The sequence below is a fragment of the Antrostomus carolinensis genome, unplaced genomic scaffold (assembly GCF_000700745.2).
Source record: "Antrostomus carolinensis isolate BGI_N321 unplaced genomic scaffold, ASM70074v2 scaffold3237, whole genome shotgun sequence".
NCBI lineage: Eukaryota > Metazoa > Chordata > Aves > Caprimulgiformes > Caprimulgidae > Antrostomus > Antrostomus carolinensis.
Genome location: NW_010327863.1, coordinates 312 through 23,939, shown reverse-complemented (window position 1 = coordinate 23,939; position 23,628 = coordinate 312). Strand labels below are relative to the sequence as shown.

The window sequence follows — 23,628 nt, the reverse complement described above, 5'->3', positions numbered from 1 at the left end:
ATAGGCAGCATGTTTATCGTTGACAGTTATCAAAGATCATTTTCCAAGGTGTTTGCAGTACAGTAGAACAGTGAATCTCATTGCATTCAAAGAACAACAAAAGGACTGTTTGCAGTTATAAAGGTGTAATACTACACTGGAGAAGTTAAGTAAATTTAACTTACTTCTCAAATGATCTCTTTATTTTTAATAAAGCATTCATTATTTGAAAAGTGGTACAAAACAGTATTTGAATTGGATTCCTAAACAAATTATAATTTCCATAGTTAATGCAGACTTCCTCTATAAAAGTACAGCACTAAAAGAAAGTGACTCTTTGTCATAAGCAGATATTCAGATGAACCAGATTCTGCTTATAAAACCATTCTTGAATTAATTTGCATTTGTATATTTAAAAGTAAAATCATGCTGCTGCAGTCCAATTTTCAAATGTTGCCACCTGCTGTTAATAAAATATTTTACAGATGTATTTACAAATCAAATGCATACAGAGCTTTATATGCTATTTGGTAAATTTATTTATTTACTTGACTAATTCCAGATTAGAACCAGCATGCTTATATAAACCATAACCTAAAACACCTCTTAACAAACTATACTTGTGCAGAAGATTATACATGAATAAAATATTTAATTTACCTGTTTCTAGACCGACATTTACTAAAACATCTCAGATTTAAATGTAGACAGTGTGTAATCTACTAAAATTTTATAAAATAATATACAGATTTGCATTTTTATAAACACCAAGAAAAATAAAAAGTATTATGCAGAAGTGATCGTTCAAAGTATAGGCAAATTTAATTATTTGTATGCTTTTCTTCTGTAGCCCTAAAATAGTTCAGAGAAGCTATTTTTTCTCAGTAGTTGTTTTTTCTGTGTAAGTCATTGAGAAACATGAGAGACTAAAATGATATTTTTTTCTTATAATAGCATTGCTTTGCCACTAGTGTAAGACCAGAACCTCAGCTCTGTAGATCTGCAGAACATATTTGTAAAGTAGATGAAGCTGCACCTGTTTGTATCACCCAGAGGTCTATAGACTTAGAGAAAGTTAAATAGTGGTTGACTTTAAACTGTGGAAGCAAAAGGAGAATAAAACTTTTTTCTCTTACGCTGGCTGCTATTAATAAGATACTTTGCAAACAGATCTGCTCACTGGACTGACTAAAATCTGGACTGGACTTTTTGTAGTTTGAGTTCTGCATTATCTGCACATTAGATGAGATTTTCTTCATAGTCAGTTAGTGATTCTCTTCAAATGGTTCGGGCAGGGTCTGAATTACATCAGACACTCCCAGAAGCTGCATATAAACAGCACTAAGAAAGCCAGGTTCAAAACTATTGTCTGAAAGTTGGTTTATCAAACATCTTGGTTTCTGGACAAATGTTGAGTATCCTTCTTGTGATTTATTTCTATTCACAATTATAAATTTTAAAACTATTGGGTTTTTCTTTCCATTGTGTAATACTCTGGGAATTAAAAAACAAAGATCTGAAGATATTTTGGCTTCAGTCATTGCTCCTTTGTTGCATCCCAAATGTCTAAGTTAGGTTTCACTCCTAGTAGGTCAGCAGTGTTAAGGATTTAGTACTCTATACTCAAAGTATCCTTTTGTGAAGAATAACTTCAGAAAATTGGAAACAAATCAGAGAAGGGAAAAAAACCTTCCAGATCTGCTAAGCAGCTAGTCACACAGGAATCATTCTGGAAGACTTACACAGGATGAAAAAACAGTAGGTCTGTCCCATAGGAATAAAGGACAGCTAAGTAACAAAAGAAATTGCAACCCATGATGGATAAGGAGTGACATGATCAGTAACTTTTAGAGAAATATGTAAGAGAAATAAGGTAGGTCCTATCAAATATGTCAGTGAAAAATAAGAAATGTGAGAACTAAGTACAAAGTACAGTATTATTCAGGAGAGAAGACTTCAGTAAATTTATTTTTAGAAAAATAGGATCATGTTCTTATGACAGTTTTAAGAATATCTTAGTTTCCAATAATATAGTATTGTTTTCCAGAAATACTTCATTCCATAATAGTTAATTCTATAATAATTCTGTACATATTCCAATATCTATGCTTTACCCAGATTTTACTCAAAACAAATCCTCAATATTTATCTCATAAGCCTACTGTTAGTGGTAGAAAACATAATGAAATTCTTTTGACCAAAATATTACTGAAAACAATAACAGACTCCCTTGTTTGTTAGCAAAAAGATCACAGTGCTGCTGAAGACTAGCTAATGATAATCTCATCTTGGTGTTCCTGCTCCAGCAGGGGGATTGGACTAGATGATCTTTTGAGATCCCTTCCAATCCCTAACATTCTGTGATAAAGACTAGCTAATGAAGGTAGAAGGTTTCTTCAGAGGCAATAGTAGCTACATAAGATAGAATATGAGAAGGGGGAAGATTCAAATAATTGTCAACAACTAAATAATAAAATGAAACCTTTGGGTTTTGTTTTGTCTCTGATTACAACACTGATTACAATACTAATCTACAACATGTTCAAAAGCTCTTTTTCTATTGCCTTTGTTTACAACAATTTTGCCTGTGGCATTGAATTAGGATTCCATAGAGGAACTGTAGTTCTAGCTTCTTTTGTGAGCTACGGTGTGCTGTTGGCTAACTTGCTTCACCCTCTCATTGCCCTTTCCCATATTTAGTAGCTGCCTAGGTAGATTGTGGACTCTGTGAGGTTGTGTATGTCTCTTGCTCTGTCTGTGTGTAGTACAGAGCTTCCTCAGATCCCTGTTGAGATGATTCCCCCTTGGAGATGCATGTCCTCTCACTAGTAGTGTCAGAAGAAGACTGTGCTTCTAGACCACTGACTTTGTTGGGTTGTTGCGCTCTATGTGGGATGAATTCAGGCCTATCATTACAGGGGTGTAACGTGGTAAATTTGAGTACATGCTCTGTGTGGGAAGATATTGCTAAATCACACTGTCTGGTTTTTGGGTTTATTTATTTGCCAATTTTAGCAGATTTACCTCAGCATTTGCTGTTTGCTTCTAAATTTTAGCAGTTCTCTGTGATTTTGTACAGCTAACTCACATTTATCTGTGGAAGTGTTATGAATTAATTGTGCTATAGTTACAGAAATACTTGAACTGGTCCTGAGCGGGGCCAGCGAGGCTTTTTAACTCATATATAATACCACTCCAACATGACTGTAATGTCTCTATGGGCAACATGGGTTGGAGCTTCACAGATGCTTTAATGTGGGTGGATGCCTGATTAGTAAGCTCTGCCAGATACACTTTTGCTTGGGGAGGAACTAGTTTGGTTTTTTATGCATAGCATTCCTTGATCCAAGGTATTGTACAATGTACTGAAAGGCACAGGGTCATCCAGGGATCAGAAAAAAATTGCCTGGGTTCAGTGATACCGCTTCCAAGATCTAACTTGCTCCCCCATCTCTTTCCTGATAACTCACTCTTGGGAATGCCTTTTACTTTGGGTGCAACATGGAGGTGCACAGATTATCTCTGGCACTAGGCTAAAGTTAAAACGTAATCTTGAGTTCTGAAAATTGTGACACAAAGTACACCAGTAATACCCTTCCAAATAGTTGGGAAATCTCTCATATTACTGTTGACTTTCTAACATAAAAGAGAAAATATGGTGTATATAAGTATTCATATATGTGCATGTATATATATTTATTTTTTTTTTTTTTTTTTTTTTCAGAAAAAACCCACATTTAACATTCATATTTGGAGGGAAGTAAGATTTTTAGTTCTGAGAATTAACACCTAAAATGTTGATTAGTGATCACAACACATTTCAAATGACCACAGCTGCATGACAAATATACTTCCAAAAAGCTCTAAGCTTAAGCAAATTTATGTAATTTATAATATTACCTCCTCATTATGTTAATTTACGCTCCCCAAATCAGAACATTTCTTTTGTTTATAAGGTCATAATAGGATGATAATTTCATTTGCTTATGTCACCAGATGGCTTATTTTTATCAAAAACTGGCTTTTCCCATCGTAACACTGGCCTGATGCACTCACTTTTTGGGCAAGTCTGAAGCAGTGTTAGTATTCTAGAGTATGAATATAACCAGCTTTCTTTGGTTTTTGCCATTAATGGATCTCTTGCTTTTCTAACAGCACCAACTGCCTTGATTTATGATTCAGGAATGCTGATGGCGAGGTAAATTTAGCAAGCAATTTTTCTGCCCAAATATGATTCATATTGGTATTACTGAGCCATCTGCAAGGTATTCTTTGTCCTCCCCGAAGACAGGGTATGGCTTTGTGTGAAAGTCTGCTCAGTTCCCTTACTCACCTCAGTCTTTCTTCAGCAGAAGTACAAAACAGGGATGATGGATAGTTTTATGAGTTAGGTAATGGAATGAGTAAAATCTGTAGACTGTTTCTGCCTCTGCTAGAGATTCCCGTGAAGCCATGGGTGAATCATTGAATTGCTTTCTACCTTATCACCTCATCTGCTATAGTGATAGAATTCCCTTTCTCTTTTCCTTTTTCTTGGTTTGTAACCTCTTTGCTGTAATACAGTGGGGTTACAATTTTCCTGAAATACATATAATAATACCTTTAAACAACTCATGGCTTTTCTCTGCTGAACTTGGAATGAATTAGATTTCAGTAACTAGCATTTGCCAGTTCTTTAAGTTGTGAGATGATTTCAGCCAGATGTTTGCAGTGTTAGTCTAATTTACTCAAAAATCATAAACTGGGAATATACAATAAAAGTACAAAGAACAAAAGGAATCTGTTAAATCATGACCATATAAAAATAAAACACGAAGCATTTGCAGAAGCTTCTTTTTCCCCATGCAGGACTATGAAAATGTGAAAATATTTTTTCCTTTAAATGGTATTGCAATAACCAGTAAAAGGCCATTTTGTTTTATAGCCACTCAGACACATATTATTGACTATACTTGCTTGATTACCAACTTGTACTGAAACACATTTCAAAGAAATAACCTGCTTTTTGGTCTTTGGAATATACAGCTCTCATTTGGTACTTTTAGTACATTGGATGTTTCAGCTGTGGTTTCAGGACCGATTCTTTCACATACAGTTTAAGTTTTAGAAAAATCTTTAAAAATGTTAGTGTAAGATAAGCATCACAGCTTATAATATTTTAAGTATCATAATCTTCTAATAGATGTTTAATATTATCAATCAAAATAGAGCAACAAGAAAAGATTCAAACCTATCAGCATTACAGCTACAACCTAGTGTTTGTTTGCTAAAGAGAATAATGGCACAGACTACATAAAATAAATACCATCATAAAGACAGATATTAAAAATTACAGATTTTGCATTTTACCACTTCATTCTTAAAATTAAACCAAATTATGTTAACATATACATCTCAGGAAAAATTAGGACAAGACTGAAGACTTAATTTGTGGTACAAAATATCTTTTTTACATTTATGTTTCTGTTTAAATTCCCATTTCTAAATGGCAGCTCCTTATGAAATATGTCCTGAAGACTATTTGATGTCAATGGTGTGGAAAAGGACCCCAGCTGGGGACATGGCATTCAATAGATGTCCTCTCAATGCCACAGGTACAGTATTACTTTGAAATTATATGATGATAAAAAAGGGGAGAAATCTTTTGCATTGTGTTCTAGACATAATCATTAGTAGACTCATATTCATATGTATAAATGCATATATGTTAATATATCTATATAAACCCCACATATTTACATATGCATATACATACATATAGTATATACACGTACACATACTCCGTCTCTTACAGCTTACATATATGCATGGCTCTGTGGTATATATATATATATGTATACACATACATATATGCATTATAGCTAGAGAGAAAAAGTTGACATTAAATCAATTTGACAGGACCTGTCAGGCAAAGTTATGAAAATGAAACAAAATTTTTTTTTTTTTAATTAAGAAAACTGCTAAAAAACCCACCAAGTGAATATTGAAATGTGTTTCAGAATCTTATACTACTCTCTATATGCTGACAATCATTGCATGAAATTGTTTCTGTGTGTGCTTTTAAATAGCATGGAGTGTAGTTTAAATAAAGTTAATTCTTTCCAATTGCTCTCACTTATATAAATATTTTCTGTCTTCTTTGTGACTTACAGGCACCACTAGCAGACGCTGCTCTCTCAGTGTTCATGGAGTGGCCTTCTGGGAGCATCCAAGCTTTGCTAGATGCATATCAAATGAGTACAGACACTTGCAGCATTCAGTAGGTGCAAAGCCAGCTTTAGTACTTGCTCTGTTTATTCATTACTAACCACCGGTGTGAAAAAAAAAAAAAAAAACCAAACCAAAAACCAACCTTTACTTATTTACTCTCAAGTCAGATTTCTGATAAGAAATGCCAGGAAAAAAATAGACCTAAGAAAGAATAATTTATATTAACGTATATTATTCTGATCTTGTATATTACTGGTATTTGAAAGAAGATTTGTCTTGCTGTAGAAATGGAAAAATCAGATTCCCTTTTTTCATGTCCACTGTGTGAAATTTTTATAGGGTTCAGAGGTAAGACATATTTTGTTTTATCAGAAAATGAGATATGAATAATTGAGATTTACTGGAAGAGTTACCTGCTGAGTAGGTTTATAATACTTTGATTTTTTTAATTGCACACTAGAAAGTCAAAACCAACATTTCTTTTTGCTATCAAATTAAGAATTTCAATTTCAAATGTGAGAGTAGAAAATGATTATAGGGTAAAGCTATTGCAGTGTCTTTGAAAAAGTAAAGTAACTCTAGATGAAGAAATATTATGAGGTTTTTTTCAGTATACTGAACAAAAAGTTTATTTAAAAAAGCATATGCATGATACATTTATCTACTGCCTAAATATGTTTATATGCATAGATTGTATATTGCATTATAAATATACTACCATAGTATATGTTAGATATGTTGGTTACTTTCTATTTCCATAGGCAAGGAATTCAGCCAGTTTAATACTATTGTGGGAAGATCTACTTTAAAGATTCTCATAGACAATGGTTTTTGCCTGCATGATATATTTTACTGACATTCTTATTACTCTGCCTCCTTTTCCAAAGGCCACTGCTCCATTAATCATTCAGTAGAGGGGCACTAATACAGCTGTGTGCTTAACTTCCCAACCTCTCAACCAAGTGCAACACTCCTGTAGTATGTTTAAAAATCTTCGGTGCCTTGAAAAGTAGTAGCCTGGCTGTAATACCTCAAATCTGTCTTGCCACTTAGAGGAGATTTTGATTAATTCCTTTGAGCTGCATTTCTGTTTCATTAGATTCAAACTTAATTGAGGCCTGGCATTCCATTTCAGGGTAAGCCAAAGCAAGCATTATTTTTAAAATAACACAGAAAAAAGTGTCAAAGCAATTTTCCCCACTACAGAGAAACTTTACTATTTTATATAGCTGTTTGCATGTTACTCTGTCCCTTTAGCATCCAGTGTTAGCTGGAAAGAACAACATTAGGTGGGCTGTAACTGTGTTGTGTTTTATATTTTTGATATTTTATTCTTTTGCCACAGTTGCATATAATATGACTAAATGTACTATATGGGCATGGACAGCAATACATTTGTATTTCATTTGCTTAGAATCTATATTTTGGTTAATAGCACAAGGAAGTGACTGTAGGTAATACGTATACAGTTTTGAGTACTAATAATGTCATATTGCAGATCAAAAAATTCACATTTTGTGATTGAAAATGTTGAGATATTTCAAAGGGAAGCAAATTGCTTCTCTTTTACTTGCTATTTTTGCATTTTAATATTACAGTGTTCTGAAATATTTAAAGGATTTTGAAATATTTTAAAGGATTTATTAATCTTGACCTGCCTGACCAGAAGACCATCCCTTTAGAGTTTTGTTCCTCTGCCCTTACCGTTTTACATTTCATATCAACATTTATTCATAGTGTTGATCCTCATGCCACTGATTCTGTAGTGAGCTTCAGCTTTTTCTTTTTATGTTATTGCTAGAAGTCATTCATAAGCAGCTCAAACAGTGGGAAATGCTTTTTCATGTTTTTCAGTGGTTTGACTTACTTAGCTAACTTTTGGTGAGGCACTAATACTTTTTTAAATGCTGCACGTCTATCTGGCAGGAAGGGGTCATTATTGGACAAAAGAAGGCATTTCTAACCCAGATCGGATTTATCTATTTTTCTATATTTCCTTTTTCAAAATATTAAATACCATTAGACATACTGTGAAATGATATTTTGCCAAAGAACATTTAAAAATAGCTAAAACTTTAAAACTACACAAGAATCTAAACATTGTTTTATTTATGCACAATATTTCAGTCTAGTTTATATGCACATAATTAAAGGAGAAAAGTGGATTTCTTTTGCACTTGAGACCTGTTCATAAAGAAAATCAGCTTGTCTTACATCTTACTGTTTCTCAAAGTGAACAACACAGTGTATTTAAAGAACTGTAGAAAAAGAGGTAAAGACCTATAAGGTCATCGCCCTGCAAACGTAGGCCCCCGCGATACATATGCCAACTCTATAAATCCCTGAAAAAAGGGCTTTATAAGGAAACTACTGACAGACAGTGTTGTTATAATAAATATGTGTGCTTATGAAAGCATTTATGAGATGCTTCACTGTGCTTAACTTGCCAATAATGTTATTTTACTAACTCAGACCAGGAGTAGTGGGGGGTGTCACTCAGTTCTGTGAATGTTGCCATAAAATCTGAGTCTGAGCTTAATTCCTTTCATTTCTTACCTGAAATACATAAAACAAAAGTAGGTGTATAGTCTTCAAAAATGGTATTTCTGAAGTTGATTTAAACCAGTTTTTATATATAATATACATACAATACTTAATACATTAAAGCATGACCACCTGGAGGAATAGAGATCCTTGTTTCCAAACAAAACACATATGTTCCAGAACCAGCCCAGAAGTCATATAGTTGAATTCACATGGTACTGTGCCCAAGAAAATACTCTCTAAAGAAAAATATTTCACATGCTGGGAGCCAGAGAATGTTGCCTTGGACACAGACCCCACTAACCTGGCTACACAGATTCTGGACTGGAAGCTTACATTATACTAATATATAAACTAAACAGGTTGACTGCCCAAGCTTAAACAGTGTCCTTGCAAACATATGCACTGTTTAACTACTTTTCTGCTAGCACACTCCCTGACATGATTTAAGACCATATCAGTGAGCACTTTCCCAAACAATACCTAGTATCCTTTAGAGGATAGCATGGCAGAGGCACCATTTCCAGCAAGCAATAAAACTATCGTTGGGACAGAGGAAGGAGTTTATCTTGAGGGATTCAAACTGTCTGTGTTTGTTGGCCTCGGGGCTAGATAATATTCCCATTGCTGTTTTATTTACCTATATTTACTTTTTATGTAATAAAACCATCTTACATTTGGACAGCTTGGACTGTGAGTATAGAAGTTCAGGGCTGCACGTGTCCATCAGTGAGGCCACACTTGGAGTACTGTGTCCAGTTCTGGGTTCCCCAGTACAAAGAGGGGTATGGTGTTACTGGAGCAGGTCGAGCAAAGGGCCACTAAGATGATTAAGGGACTGGTGCATCTCTCCTATGAGGAGAGCTATCCAGCTGAGAGAGCTGGAGCTGTTGCGCCTAGAGAAGAGAAGGCTCTCTTTAACACTGAGAGATGTCTCTGCTAAAGGGGAGAGCTGCCTGCTGTGCAGTCCAGTTGCCTTCCAGGAAGAATTCATATTGGGCTCATCCAGCGATCTGTTGTTGGTGAAAGATCTTGTTGCTTCAAGGAGCACCCTTGAGAGGTGTTCCACCTAAAGGGAAAATCATCACCATGCAGCCACTCTGCCTATCAGGGAGAGCTCAAAGAAGGCTCACTTAGGGTGTCATACTTATCGGATAAAGTGTTTGGCTCAAGCCCCACATTGGGCACCAAAAAGACTGTGGTGGTTTCACTTGGCTAGCAGCCAAACACAGCCCCTTGCTCACTCTCCCCCCACGTAGGGAATAGGAGCGAGAATCAGAGGGCTAAGGAGACATGTAGATTGAGATAAGAACAATTTAATAATTGAAATAAAACTTAAAATAATAATTATAATAATGGTAAAAATAATAATAATGCAATCACAGAATCACAGAATGGTAGGGGTTGGAAGGTACCTCTAGAGTTCATCTAGTCCAACCCCCCTGCCAAGGCAGGTTCACCTAAAGCAAGTTGCACAGGACTGCATCCAGGCAGGTTTTGAATATCTCCAGAGAAGGCACAACTTCTCTGGGCAGCCTGTTCCAGTGCTCTGTCACCCTCACAGTAAAGAAGTATTTCCTCATGTTTAAGAGGAACCTCCTGTGTTCCAGCTTTTGCCCCTTGCCCCTTGTCCTATCACTGGCCACCACTGAAAAGAGTCTGGCCCCATCCTCTATCAAGATACCCTTTAGATATTTATAAACATTAATAAGGTTCCCTCCCAGTCTTCTCTTTTCTAGGCTAAACAGGTCTAGCTTTCTCAGTCTTTGCTCATAAGAAAGATGCTCCAGCCCCTTAATCATCTCAGTAGCCCTCCGCTGGACTCTCTCCAGAAGTTCCCTCTCTCTCTTGAACTGGGGGGCTCAGAACTGAACACAATACTCCAGATGTGGCCTCATCAGGGCAGAGTAGAGGGGGAGGAGAACCTTCCTCGGCCTGCTGGTCACACTCTTCTTAATGCGCCCCAAATTACATACAATGGGAGAGGTATGCACGAGACTCCTTCTACCCACAATTTATTGGTGTTCACTGTGTCACTCTGCTCCTTTGTGAGTTTCCTAGAGGACTTCTTGGCCCAGCTATAGCTCAGGCCTTTACCTCCTTTGGAGCTTTTATCAAACTGCTACTGGTTAAGGGGGGGACCAAGTGCATCCGTCATACCAATTAAGCAGGAAATTTATTTCTGGTCTTCTGAATTAGTTCCTAGCCACTGTTGCTTGTTAGTGTTCATACCTCTTCTTATGACAGCACAGAAAATCCCTGTCATGGTTAAAATATAACTACAGGACCCCTAAAGAAACTATACACTGGAACATGATGAAACAGTGAAGGGGAATGGTTTGGCTTGGAGAATGGCAGTCAGCTTGCATCTTTTGAGGGTGCAGTGCCCTACATGATTCATGTGTAGGAGCTTAAGTAAAAGCAAAGAGGATGATGCACTTCACCTATGCCACAAACATACAGCCTATACTTTTGTTAGTTTATTTTACCTTGTGCACAATGGAATACAGGTCCCTTTTAAAACAAGGGATGATAATTAGATCTCTTTGAATAACAGAACCAATTAGTCATGAATAATTTATCCAGCATTTGGTACAAATCAGTCATCATATGAATTCAACAAATACTGTTTGACCAGCTTATACAGCTGGTTGACTAATATGAAAAATTATTCACTGAACAAATTAAGGGACAAAAATGCCAAAATCCATGAAATAAACCCTTGGGAAATTATTTAGTTAGCTCTAATAATAATACTTAAAGAACCTAATTAGGATTATTCTTACTAAAGCCCTATAAGTGGAAAATGCAAAGTGATAAATAGGTATGCTTTGCCTTCTGGAATCATGACCTAGGGGATCAAGCATTAACTTGTTGAACAGAAAAAGAAACATCACGGATTATATATCAGGTTTTGTTCTGGATTTCTTGTATTGCTCTAGTGTTTTCATAGTACCTGCAGCTTTGCATTAAGAAAATGCTCTTAGTCCAGCATCGTGTTTCAGGACTGTTATGACTCATATTTGCAGCTAAAAAGGAATATTTTACCCAATGATACACAATTTGTTAAGTGTGTCTCCTCTGGAGAAAGAGGAGATTAGAACAACAAAATTCTTCCAAGTATCTGTTTTATTGTGGATGGAGATGAAGTAAAGTTGTAAGGCTGAATAAGATCTAGTGTCAGGGGATATCCTTTCTTCAGTTCCTTTTGGGTACTTCTTGGTCTTATACTGATCAGCAGATTTCAGTTAACAGGGAGGAATTTCCCTGTTTTTTTCTAATTCCAGGTTACATTCTCAGAACTGGGAGGGTTTTTTTCCCTCTGTGGGATAGACATATTTTTTGGTTTTGGACCATTGTAACAAATCAATTACTGCTATAGCAGAAATTATGGACCTTATTGAAACCTATTGTGTCTTTCTACCTTTGGCAAATAGTTTCATTTTCTGAAAGCTGAACTCCTTTGATCTAACTAGCATATTTTAATCTCTTTAAAGAGTGTCTGTTGGTAGCTTAATGGACTGTTATACACAGAAAGGCAGATTAGATAATGATCTAATGACCCAGACTTAGACTGTATAAAATTATGAAGTTTTCTCCTGAATGCTTATGATATTCTTTGGTCTGAAAACAGAAAATGGTCTGCCTAATTATTTTATCTGAAATTGTTTACTTGAGCTAGTACTTGGTTAATTTGAACTAGTATTTTCCAAGGTATGTTTTCATAAAAGAAAGATACCTCCAAAATATCCTGAGGCATTATTCTGCATACTGAAATTTTATAAGTAGATCAGACATTACAACTCCACTGACTGAATACACTGTCAAGTTTGGTTTAGCATCACCATGAGAGATTGCAAACTGCATTTTAACATGACTTCTGGCATGACCTCTTCTTGAACTAGAGTATCTCTTATAGGAAGACATCTATTCTTCACTGTAAAAAGTAGTGCAATAGAGAATGCATTCTCCGAGACTTTTTTTTTTTAATTTTCAATTCTCATATTCTTGCCAGTTTCAACCAGTACACTTCAAGTGGGTTGTATCTGCTGAGACATTTCAGGTTCTGCTTTGTTGCTTTAATTTGTTGTTGTTTTTACTCTGTTCCTTTGGATAAACAGGATAAAGTATTTCCTGAGAATAAAAAATTCAGCTATTTGTGCTATGATTGGATGTGAGTGACTGCAGGAACAAGAATAGAATCAGTGATTAGAAGCCTACCTCAGATGGTATCTGAGAAAAAAAGAATCATTGAAATACCTCAAATAAGAGTTAATTTCATTTGAAACCTATCAAATTTGATACACTACAAGCAAGAAGACTAAGAAGCAAGACCCTAGCACTAGGAATAACATACGTCATCCTTTATATGAACAACTGCTTCTGAGTGACATAGCTAAAGACTTCATGCATTCTTAATCCATTCTACAGATGATAGCCATTTAAATTAGAAAAAGAAAACAAACAAAACAAGAAACCCCCAAAACCAAAGAAACCACTCACCATCCTCCCAGCCCCTCAAAACTCAAAACCCAAAAAACAAGAAAGAAAATACTTTTATTGGAGTTAATGCAGAAAATGAAAATTATATTAAAATTATATTAAAATAGTTTAGTATGGAAGAGCAATGAGTTTTCATAGCTTATGAGATTTTTATTAAATTAATATGTGAAGCCTTTATGACCATTTTTAATGAAAACCATTAATGAATAAGATCTTACCATGGAGTATTAGAAACTGAATTTTTGTAAATGGAGAAAATACTTGAATATATAGGGTTATGTCTATTTTTTACTCTGCAATGCATGTATTCTAAGTGACAGGATTTATTGAATCAGAAAAAAAAGATATAATTTTGTGAGGGATTTGCTTAAAAAAAAATATTGATAATATATCACTGACTTACCACGCACTTGAATAGCCCTTTTGCCTGAAGTGAGACTTCCTTTAAATGACTTTTGGACACTAGAGTTTTTGAAGAGTTTTGTACTATGCTCATAAATAACAAGGAAGACTAAAGCCTGTAATCAAGATACTTTGTTTCTGAAGGTCATCTCCAATATTATCAGAAAATCTCTACTAATACGGTCCATTTTATAAACCTATGTATCACAGTTTTCAAACCTGGATGATGAAATTCTACATTTAGTTGCTTCGATAAAAATAAGGTACTAATTTGCGTCAGTTGGATTGATATAACCTAGATCAAACATGGATTTGTGCAAACTGGGCTGCATTTCTCTCAGAAAGAGGAAGCTGGAAAACCAAAAAACCTCTTAACTCTTGAGAGTTAGGAAGGAAAAATCTGCATATGAAATATCAAACTGATGTAAAGATATTAGCACTTATGGAGGAGTATGGGAACTTATGCAGGTGAATCTTTGCATATCAAACTGGTAATATAGCCATAAAAATGCATTTCTGCTGCTTCTGGTTCATACTATAATTTTGTTTCCCCTTTTTCCACAGCAGCGTTATTCACAATTTTGCAAGTACTTGGCTAAAATATAATTTGATAAAAAGAACTCTGAGGTGAATAATGATTTGCTCAGCTGCAGCTCGTTAGAGATGATTTTGTTTTTCCAAATTATATTACAAGGGCAGCATATCAGCCTGTCCATGTACTCCTCTGTGAAATGACTGCTGTACTCTGGGGAATGAAAGGCTTCCTCCTAAAAAAATTACTGCTCCTTTTTTGCTAGTTTAGTGCTTCATTTCTTTTTATGTAGCTGCAGAGCAAAGCAGCCAGGCTAAGTTTTGTAGATTTGAATATACAGGCCTTGATAACAACATTTTTGTTCTGCCTCAGTCTATCTTATGTTGGTATATGCTAACTCTTCATCTTCACCTTTGCAGCCTTTGATAGGTAGGGGAGTTGCATCATTAAATGATCTACTTTCCTTGCCTTGCCTCCCTCATAAGCCCAGAATCTGCAGGAGTCAGCTCTGTTTTGTCACCTCTGTATTTGACAGGAGGATAGCAAACTATTTTCTCTCATCAGAAAGCAACTGATCAAGAGATTATGGCAGACAACAGTTTTCCCTTGCCTCACTAACATTTTCCCATTCTGCACAGGAGATTAAAACTTTGGAAAAAAGCTAATGACTTCAGTATTGCTGATTACTTCATAGTGAGGGCACTCACGTGGTTGTGAGAAAGCTCTACCTGCTCTAGCCTGCCAAACTCATTGCATGGACTGAAATGTTGGGGTTTTGAGTGCTTGTAACACTATGTTATAAAGTTAGCATGACTTTCTGTCTCCTAACAGATCTGTTTAATTCTCAGTAAATAAATATGAACTTGGCCAAAGAGAGGAAATAACCCAATACTTCAGCCACTCACATGAAATACATAGGCTAGAAACCAACTGCTCCATGCCAAGTGAATGACTGTTTTTTTCATAACTGTCTTTATTACAATAGGCACCAGAAACGAGCAGCTTAGGATCAGGAGAGTGAAATGTGTTTAAAGCTACTGTAGTACCTTCTCCATTCATGAAATTATAGTGCTTGATCTTGCCAACATACACATACACCCCAATCTTAGAGGTGCTATACGGTGGGAGAAAAAAATTACCTGCTATTCTGCATAAGCAGAATTTACAGTCATACAATCTTACACAATCACAACTTATTTCAACTGAATAAATTGCTTTTCTTCCTTTCTGCTTTTGAATATCTGTTTTTTAATAGCCAACCAATCCCACTTGTTAATTTAAAAGTTCCCACTATCATCTCAGCATCCATAATAATTTTTCCATGTCTAGTTTAGCAAAGAGTAATCTGTGTGTTAAATGAAATGTGCTCCTGTGATTTCTGCTGCTGCTGTGCCTGCTGCAGCAGTGAGCAGCTGAATGTTCCCCAACCACATTTATATTCCAAACCAACCAACACTGCAGCCAACAGGTGAACTCCACTAAGGTATTGTGAGAGGGAAAACAAGAGATGAAGGCCACTTAGGAACTCGGTAAAGAAAGAATTAATCTAATTTTTCCTTTAAAGTCTACCAGAACTACAGGGAAATTCACTCCAACACAGATGCAGAATGTCTACAGGAATTTGGCTAGTCAGCTAGCTGCAAAACAGTGGTCAAAGCATCTTACATTTAAAGTCCCCTGTTTTTTTGTCCACTACTTCATTAGCTGCATTCCCCCACCATGCTTAAACTCAGATTTGCTAAGTATGTAGGGCACAAGAGATTTTTCTCTTGCTTAATGCAGTACTCCCATGAAGAAATTAGAGCTCCCCAATAATGTTAATTTCCTTGAAGAAACCATTCTGTCTGGCCCTGCAAACAGAAGGGTGTGTCATTACAGTTACTGTGTAGAAACACAGAATCAACTGAGTATACAGATTGGTAAAAATCAAATAAACATATCAATTGAAGAAGTTAATCAGAACTTTACGTTTTAGGGACACAAACATACCAGGATGACCAATGTACTATAAAAAAAGAAAGACAACTAATTTGTAGTATATATCTTTGTAACCCCCAGCCTCAGCCATCCAGTCAGTATGGAGAGCCAGGAGACTTTACCTCAAGCAGTGTTACGTTTGTCATAGAATGAAAACAACCCTCTCAGAGTCCTCATTCTGTTTTTCCTGTCAACTCTTGCTCTTGTCATGTTGCATTATACATAGCTAACACAAATCTTGAAGACATGCCCTCTGGTTAAAAAAAGAAACAAGAATAACAACAACAAGATCTCTCACATAGCATGCCAACGTGAGTAGGATTTAATCACAGATAACTGGAGCATTTAATACCAGTACATAATCAAATAATAATAGAAATCCTGGTCAACAAATGCAGTGATAAGTATAAGAAGAAAAATAAAAATAAAAAAAAAACCAAAAAAGTGATCTGTTTAATGATTATTCACTTCTCATCCCTAGAGCCATTTGTTACACTACTGAAGAGCAGTCTTATCTATTCAAAATATCTGTTAAGATATGTTGTTGAATCCATGCAGAAATAAAAATATTGAAACTTTATAATGACCTTCTCTGTTGCCTATTTGGTGCTTATATCTCAAGGACTAGAATAAGTGGTGGTGATAAAATAATTATGGAATGAGTTAAAGTGGCAAAAAAATCTCTTGAACAAAATAATAAGAGTCTTCTTGTGACAGAAGGTAGAGAAAGAGCATACAGAAAGAACCAAGCATCCCTCTGAGCTGTTCACATTCTTCTTCTAAAAACATATTAGCTGTCCACAGATATTAGATTTTTTTTTTTTTCAAAGATTCTCCAATACACCTCATCACATATACAAGATCACATACAATTTCTCTGGCATCTGTGCAGAGATTCCATTTGCTTGAGATGAATGTCTAGAACTGCACAGGATTCTGTGTGATTAAGCTGGCTCCTTTTCTCTGAAAACAAATCACTGTTTTGAGGAGTATTTTGCCTAAGAAAATTTAGAAGTATATGACAGTGGGACGACTGTTTGTATACAGTGAAATAATCCTCATTTTTCTTTTCATCAGTGTAAATTTATAAGTTCATTAAAGCACAGGGCTGCAGTTATTTCAGCTAAGTGCACCGAGGCAGATTGAGGCACAGTATCTGCAGAAACTTGGTGCAGTAGGTTGCACACCATGACAGTAGGTAAATGCAGGAAGGTGTTCAGGACACTCATTAAGCTTTGACATTTCTGGTTGGGGTTAAATTATAGGAGACTTTTGTTTGAGTTTCAGAATATTTGCTGGGACCTGTTACAGAATTATGGAACTGAAAGGAAATTTGTAAGCTCATCCAGCCCAAACTTCTGTCCCATCAGAATCAGCTATACTTGCATTATTCCAGCATTTTGTTTTTCTTGCTGTTGTTAAGGCCTCCAATAGGCAAGACTGCATAGTCTCTTCAGGTAAACTGTGGTACATTATTTCCTTTGCAGTTGAAAAGTTTTCCTTAATATATATCCTTAATCTTCCTTGACACAATTACTTTTTCCCTTTTCTATTATAAACAAAAGGAATATAAGATTTCCTTCTTCTCTACAGAAGCTGTTTATTTATTCATATGTTAGCAAAATCTAGATTGAGACTACTAACTAAATTCACTGTTGACAAAGTGTAAAATTATTTTGTATTTCTTTAGGAATGTCCTTCATAAAATTTTGAATGTACAGAAAAGGAAAAAGACTCTTATATATTACATTATAAATATTCAGATGCATATCTGAAAATGCATAGCTGTATCTTTAGACTCTGTTTCTTTTAAAAGATTTGTGAAATAATGTTCTTGAACACTGAAACAGCCTGAAAATAAAAAAAAAAACAAACAAAAAAAAAACATTGTAAATAATTAATTATATTAAGAATAAGAGTGAAACTTCTAGATTCTGTGCTAAAATAGTTAAAGGCCTGTCTGCTGATAATCAGGAAAACCACTCTGTGATGAATTTTTTCTCAAATCTGAAAGGAAAAGCTTTTTCACAACGATATCACATTATAGTTTAAACATCAACATGTTGTATGAGTTCAGTTCAGTGCAGGATTATACCTATGGGAACAGTTCAACTGCCAAAAATATATTTTCTGACTTTTTAATTTATGTGCCTAAGTTTAAGCACATAGATTTCAGCATTTTGGTTCCAACCTTTCTGGACCTCGGTACTGGTAATTATAAAAGTAAGTTTAATGTAAAATCATTAATTAATATTTATTAAGGGGGTACTATTAATTCCAGCCTCAAGATGATGAGACACAGAGGCCAGGTAATGTGATTCAGAGCATTCAAGATAAGATTTCAGGTATTCTGGGTTGTTCTCTAAAGGAACCAACACTCTCAAGAGTTTTTAGGTGTCTGATACAGTTGTGTAATCCAAGTGAGTATTTTAGGTGATGTGAATATTCCTTCCTGTTCTGCATCTTAAGAACTTTATGAAAAATATTTTACAAAATATGAGCGTTGGGTTGTGGAGGTACAAAGCAAAGTGTTCGCAGATTTTGAGCGATTTCAGGACATATTTTTATTTCAAACTATCTTTCGTCACTTCTATCTAAGGCTTACTAATTTGGGTTCTTTTAGTTCCCACTACCATACACTATATTAATGACATCATTAATAATACCTAGCCATGAATCTAACATCGTCTTAAAAAATAATGAAAAAAGGATGATGGCGTAGTTGTTCTTCAAATTAGTAATTCTTTTCTATCTTTTATAGGTGTCTTGAGGGTTTATTATTTTCTTTCTTTTTAAAACATATCTAGTTGTTAATTTGCAGTAATAAAATTGTACTCCAATGCTAAAGGCCTAGGAGCTCTGACTTTGTAAAGAGGTAGTTTTATTATATCATACTTTCTGATAAATCGAGCAACGAAGGCAGTTGGACCCTGAGTCAATGTCCAGTTAAACATTTCAGTAATTTTTCAAGTATGCAGCCATATAGTGCAGGCGGCTAGACGCTGGGCTGACAACTGAAGTATCACTTTAACAGCTGCTTCATTTCAGTATCTCTCGGCTCATAAACTTTATTTTTAATGAGCCTGTCTGTAAGACCACTAAAAAATGACCTTCACAGAGAACTACAAGGACCTACAGTGGTGACCAAAATAGCTTTCTTGGACAGTGCATAATATCACAATGACCATAGCATAGAAAATAAGTACTATGGTGAGAAAGACATTATACTAACCACTGATGAGAATATGCTGTGTTTTCACACAGAAGGATTCTTGTGGTAGCTGTGCAAGTAATCCACTTCCTTCAACTCATACTTATCTGGACAACTTCACTGACTTTAATAGTATTGCATCAGTTTATAGCAACTGAGTGAATGGCCTGTAATTTTTAAGTTGTGTTTAGGAGCTGTAGGCTGTTTTACAACAAGAAAATACATCATGTGATAAACTGATTATAAAGAGGCTGCTAATCCTTACCCTGCCCTACACATTGCTTACCAGTCCGTACTCAAAATTTTCTACAAATTAACTCATTTTCACCCACTTTCCTTACCTAAACATATTTAAATCTTCTGTTTTGTTATGCTACTTCTAAGGTTATGCTGCTAGTCTGACTCAAGGCAGTGTAGGCCTGGAGGGGTAGCTAAGGGTCAGAGAAAGAAAATTCTGGGTTGGAGCTTGAGAGGGTGAAGAAAAGTTGCTCAACAAGCTGTGTATGAGTGGTATGGCCCAAGGGAGGAAGGGTACTTGTGCTGGGAAGCTGAGCTTTGTGTGTATACCATTTTTTAAAAAAACAGTTAAAAACTTTTAAAGCCAGTAATTCTGGGGTACTTTAAACCGCCTGCACCACAACCCTGGCTGCTTCTGAAGTCGATGTAATAATTTAGTCCTGTGACATTGTGGGCACTTGCTCAACCTTTTTTATCATTGTGTCCAAAAGCAATCAAAATGTCTTGCTGAAAGCACTAAAGGGTGTACTACAGCTCCCACTTCTGCTGCTAGAGATCTGTAAAATTTTTCACTGAAAACAGAGATTTATTTGCTCAAAAGTCTAAAAACCAGTCAAAACCAGGATAATTTTATTTTTGTATTTGTGTTCCAAAAGCAGCGAAGACCAAGAGTTCTGTGTGCTATGCATGGTCCAAAACCAAAACAAATTGGCCCCTCCCATCTTTAAAATGTGAATTTAAAGTCTAGCAGGAGCATGGAAAAACAAATGGGAGGGTGAACATACAGATGGACCAAAAGGAAGCAAAATAAAGTAATATAAAATAACATGCTAAATAGTTTGACAGCTTTCCTACTAGCGATTCGTACAAGCAGAAGAGTGTAGCAGAGTTTTTATGAGAACTGATTACTTTGCTGTTGTTACTGAAGTTAAGAGAACCTGCTTGTTCTCTCTTAAGCTCTGCCATCAAGCTGTGTGATGCCACAGTACATCCTGAGGCACGTGTTAAATTTGTGAGTTTAACTTTATGGAATGTCTTTTGTGTTGTACATCTTTTGGGCTTCACTAAAGAGACACTGAACATTGTTAATCTTTAAAATCTGGAAATATGCTCTGGGGTCAATGAACAGCTGGACGAGTTCCATCAAAAGTTCTACTATTGTGTGTTACTGTGTTAGCTGATGCTCTTCTAATTTGCTACCCATACGCAGCGTGAGAGCAGATGAGGCAAACGACAACATTTCACAGGAAAAATCATAAATCAAGTTCTTGTTTGCTTTTGCTTTCTTGTTCCCAAGAAAGTAGTTCATAATATTATGTATACAATAACAGAACCCTGAATTTACTCAAATGAATTTTCTTCCATTCTCACATCTTTCTCTCCATTACTATTTTCCTACAAGATTATTTTCAAAGCTTCCTTCTAAAATGAATAGAAACTGCACAAAAGGATTTCTACAAGAAAGCTTCTTGCCTAATTACTTATTACAGTATTCTGAAGACTGAGGGAGGTATTATTTCTACTGAAATAGTTGTTTAAAAACCTAATTAACTGCCTCCATTCTTCTCACTGATTTTTTTTTTTTTAATATTTGATTGTACAATTATGCTCATACCTCTGTACTCATAGTATAGAGTAGATTCATTCCCTGTCCATGCTGCAGTGGGCAGGTGTTCTCCCAAGGCTTAAGTGTTTCTAGGATTTGGGTAAGCCTGTTGTGGTCCATAACAATCCTCTGCTGCTACAAAGATGACTTAAGGCCATAGACATAACGTGAAGCAGCCACTTTGCCCAGCCCCAGCTGTGATATTTAAATTTAGTTTATCTCAAGACCAGTTGAGAATATAACCAAAGTATGATCCAACAGCATGAAAAAAGTATTTAGATCATATATGTCAGAGGTTGTCTGTAGTTTTTAAATTGCTTTCATGAAAGTTATTATGAACTCTTAATCACAACACTTTTTACTACATAGTCTATATTTTTCTTTCTTTCTTTCTTTCTTTCTTTTCCTTCCTTCCTTCCTTCCTTCCTTCCCTCCTTCCTTCCTTCCTTCCTTCCTTCCCTCCCTCCTTCCTTCCTTCCTTCCTTCCTTCCCTCCCTCCTTCCTTCCTTCCTTCCTTCCTTCCCTCCCTCCTTCCTTCCTTCCTTCCTTCCTTCCCTCCCTCCTTCCTTCCTTCCTTCCTTCCTTCCCTCCCTCCTTCCTTCCTTCCTTCCTTCCTTCCCTCCCTCCTTCCTTCCTTCCTTCCTTCCTTCCTTTTTTAATGAGGCCCCACGTATCCACACAAAGTGGCTAGGGAGGTCTGGAAGTCCTTCCACTTCACCATCAAATTACATTACATTACTCATCCTTCCCTCTGTATATCAGTAGTAAGGCCAAATTAAAAAGCAATTGAAGATAAATTTACAGAGATGGTGTCAGCATTTTGGTTGCCAGTTGCAAAGAATTTTCTCTTCAGTCCTCCTGCCTAGAGTGAGATCTGTCTCAGATCATTTATCTTTTCTTTAATTTAGCTTCAATTTGGAAGAACTTCTGTTTGTATACGTAAATTCATGTGCATATTTAAAAATAGGTGGTTTTAACCACGCACTCTTTTTCAGCCCTGACTGGCCTTGTGACATCTTTGTGATACACTTATGCATCCTCCTGGGATGATGAGACAGCTTTAAGAATTAATCAGATCCACAAGTTCAGCTTCTTATCAGAAGGATTCTTCTACCAGCATAAGCATTTTGGATTACTTTTATCATTGGCCCTGTACAGATCTACTAGGACAGCTAACACTGAAGCATGCTCTCTTGGCTGATAAACAAGAGCAATTCATAAATTAATTTGCATTTCTTAAAAAAACAAACAAGATTTTTCTGTGTTGTTAGTACTACAGAAAAGAGTACTTTAATCAGCTTCCACCTAAATCAATGCTCTTATATTGCCTAGCCAAGCTGGGCTGGCAGAGATTAAGGGTGTGCTTCCCTACAGTAAACTAGGTTATAACAAGGACTGCCTTAGCATTTACTCCTTTCAGAGCTCTTAGTTTTTTAATGAGTGGCACCAGTGGCTACACAGCTGTTCCTCTGCAGAAGACCAGTTCCTTGCTACATCATGGCAGTAGATTAAAGGCATCATCCAGTCCATGGAGTTCCTTTGAGAATATGGATGTTGAGAAGTTGTTAACGTCCAAAGAGAAGCAAATGGGTGAAACACAACAACTTCAAAATCTTTCAGTATAAAATCCATGAATCTCTGAAAAATATAATAATTCTGTCATCATAGTCTACTTATTTTGTCTTCACTTTAGCAGGACGAAATTTATTATAATGGCTTTAATATTATAATAGCTTTAATATTAACATTTTTGTCTGTGTTTAGTATTTATCATACCTTTTTCTCAGTAAAGTAGGTTCTGAAACTCATTTTTTTTCTTCCGGTACAGATTAAAGAGCACCTTGCCAAGGGGCAGAGGATGTTGGCTGGTGATGGCATGTCCCAAGTAACAAAGACATTATTGGATTTAACTCAGAGGAAAAACTTTTATGCGGGGGACCTTCTTATTTCTGTGGAAATTCTCAGAAATGTTACAGACACATTTAAAAGAGCAAGTTATATCCCTGCATCTGATGGAGTGCAGGTAAGAAACATTGTAAGGGTAATGTTTCAATTGATAAAGTTTATGTTAGTACACTGGCTGTTGTCTATTTTGCCCACTGAGAAAACGAAATATTCTGAATGATAGACATAAACATTGTTCACATAAAACTAAGATACAAGTGTAAAATAGGAAAAGGAAATAAAATTAATGAGACAAATATGCAAAATATTGCAGCAAGTGAAAAGTGTAAAATCCTTTCTTTGTAAAATTTTAGTATCTTTCTCTTTCAAGATTTGGTTTGATTGATAGGGATGTGTTGGTATTTTTTTGTACTAAGCAACTTGCTAGTGTTTTTTGTTCTAGTTCATTTCAGTTCAAATGTCTATCCACAGTGTTTAGTTATGTAATTCTGGGATTCAATTCAAATAAATAAAGCTCATTAA

General features: G+C 35.7%; 1 protein-coding gene across 1 annotated transcript in view; it reads left to right on the top strand.

Moving 5' to 3' along the window:
* Positions 1–23,224, top strand: part of LOC104528103 (adhesion G protein-coupled receptor B3) — a gene marked incomplete at both ends in the record, with an annotated part of 43,184 nt that extends 19,960 nt beyond the window's left edge. Inside the window, 3 exons of the mRNA XM_029085960.1 lie at positions 5,472–5,573; positions 6,132–6,238; positions 23,030–23,224. Coding sequence (XP_028941793.1) covers positions 5,472–5,573; positions 6,132–6,238; positions 23,030–23,224 — 404 coding nt within the window. The remainder of the gene's footprint in view (positions 1–5,471; positions 5,574–6,131; positions 6,239–23,029) is intronic.
* Positions 23,225–23,628: the final 404 nt, after the last annotated feature.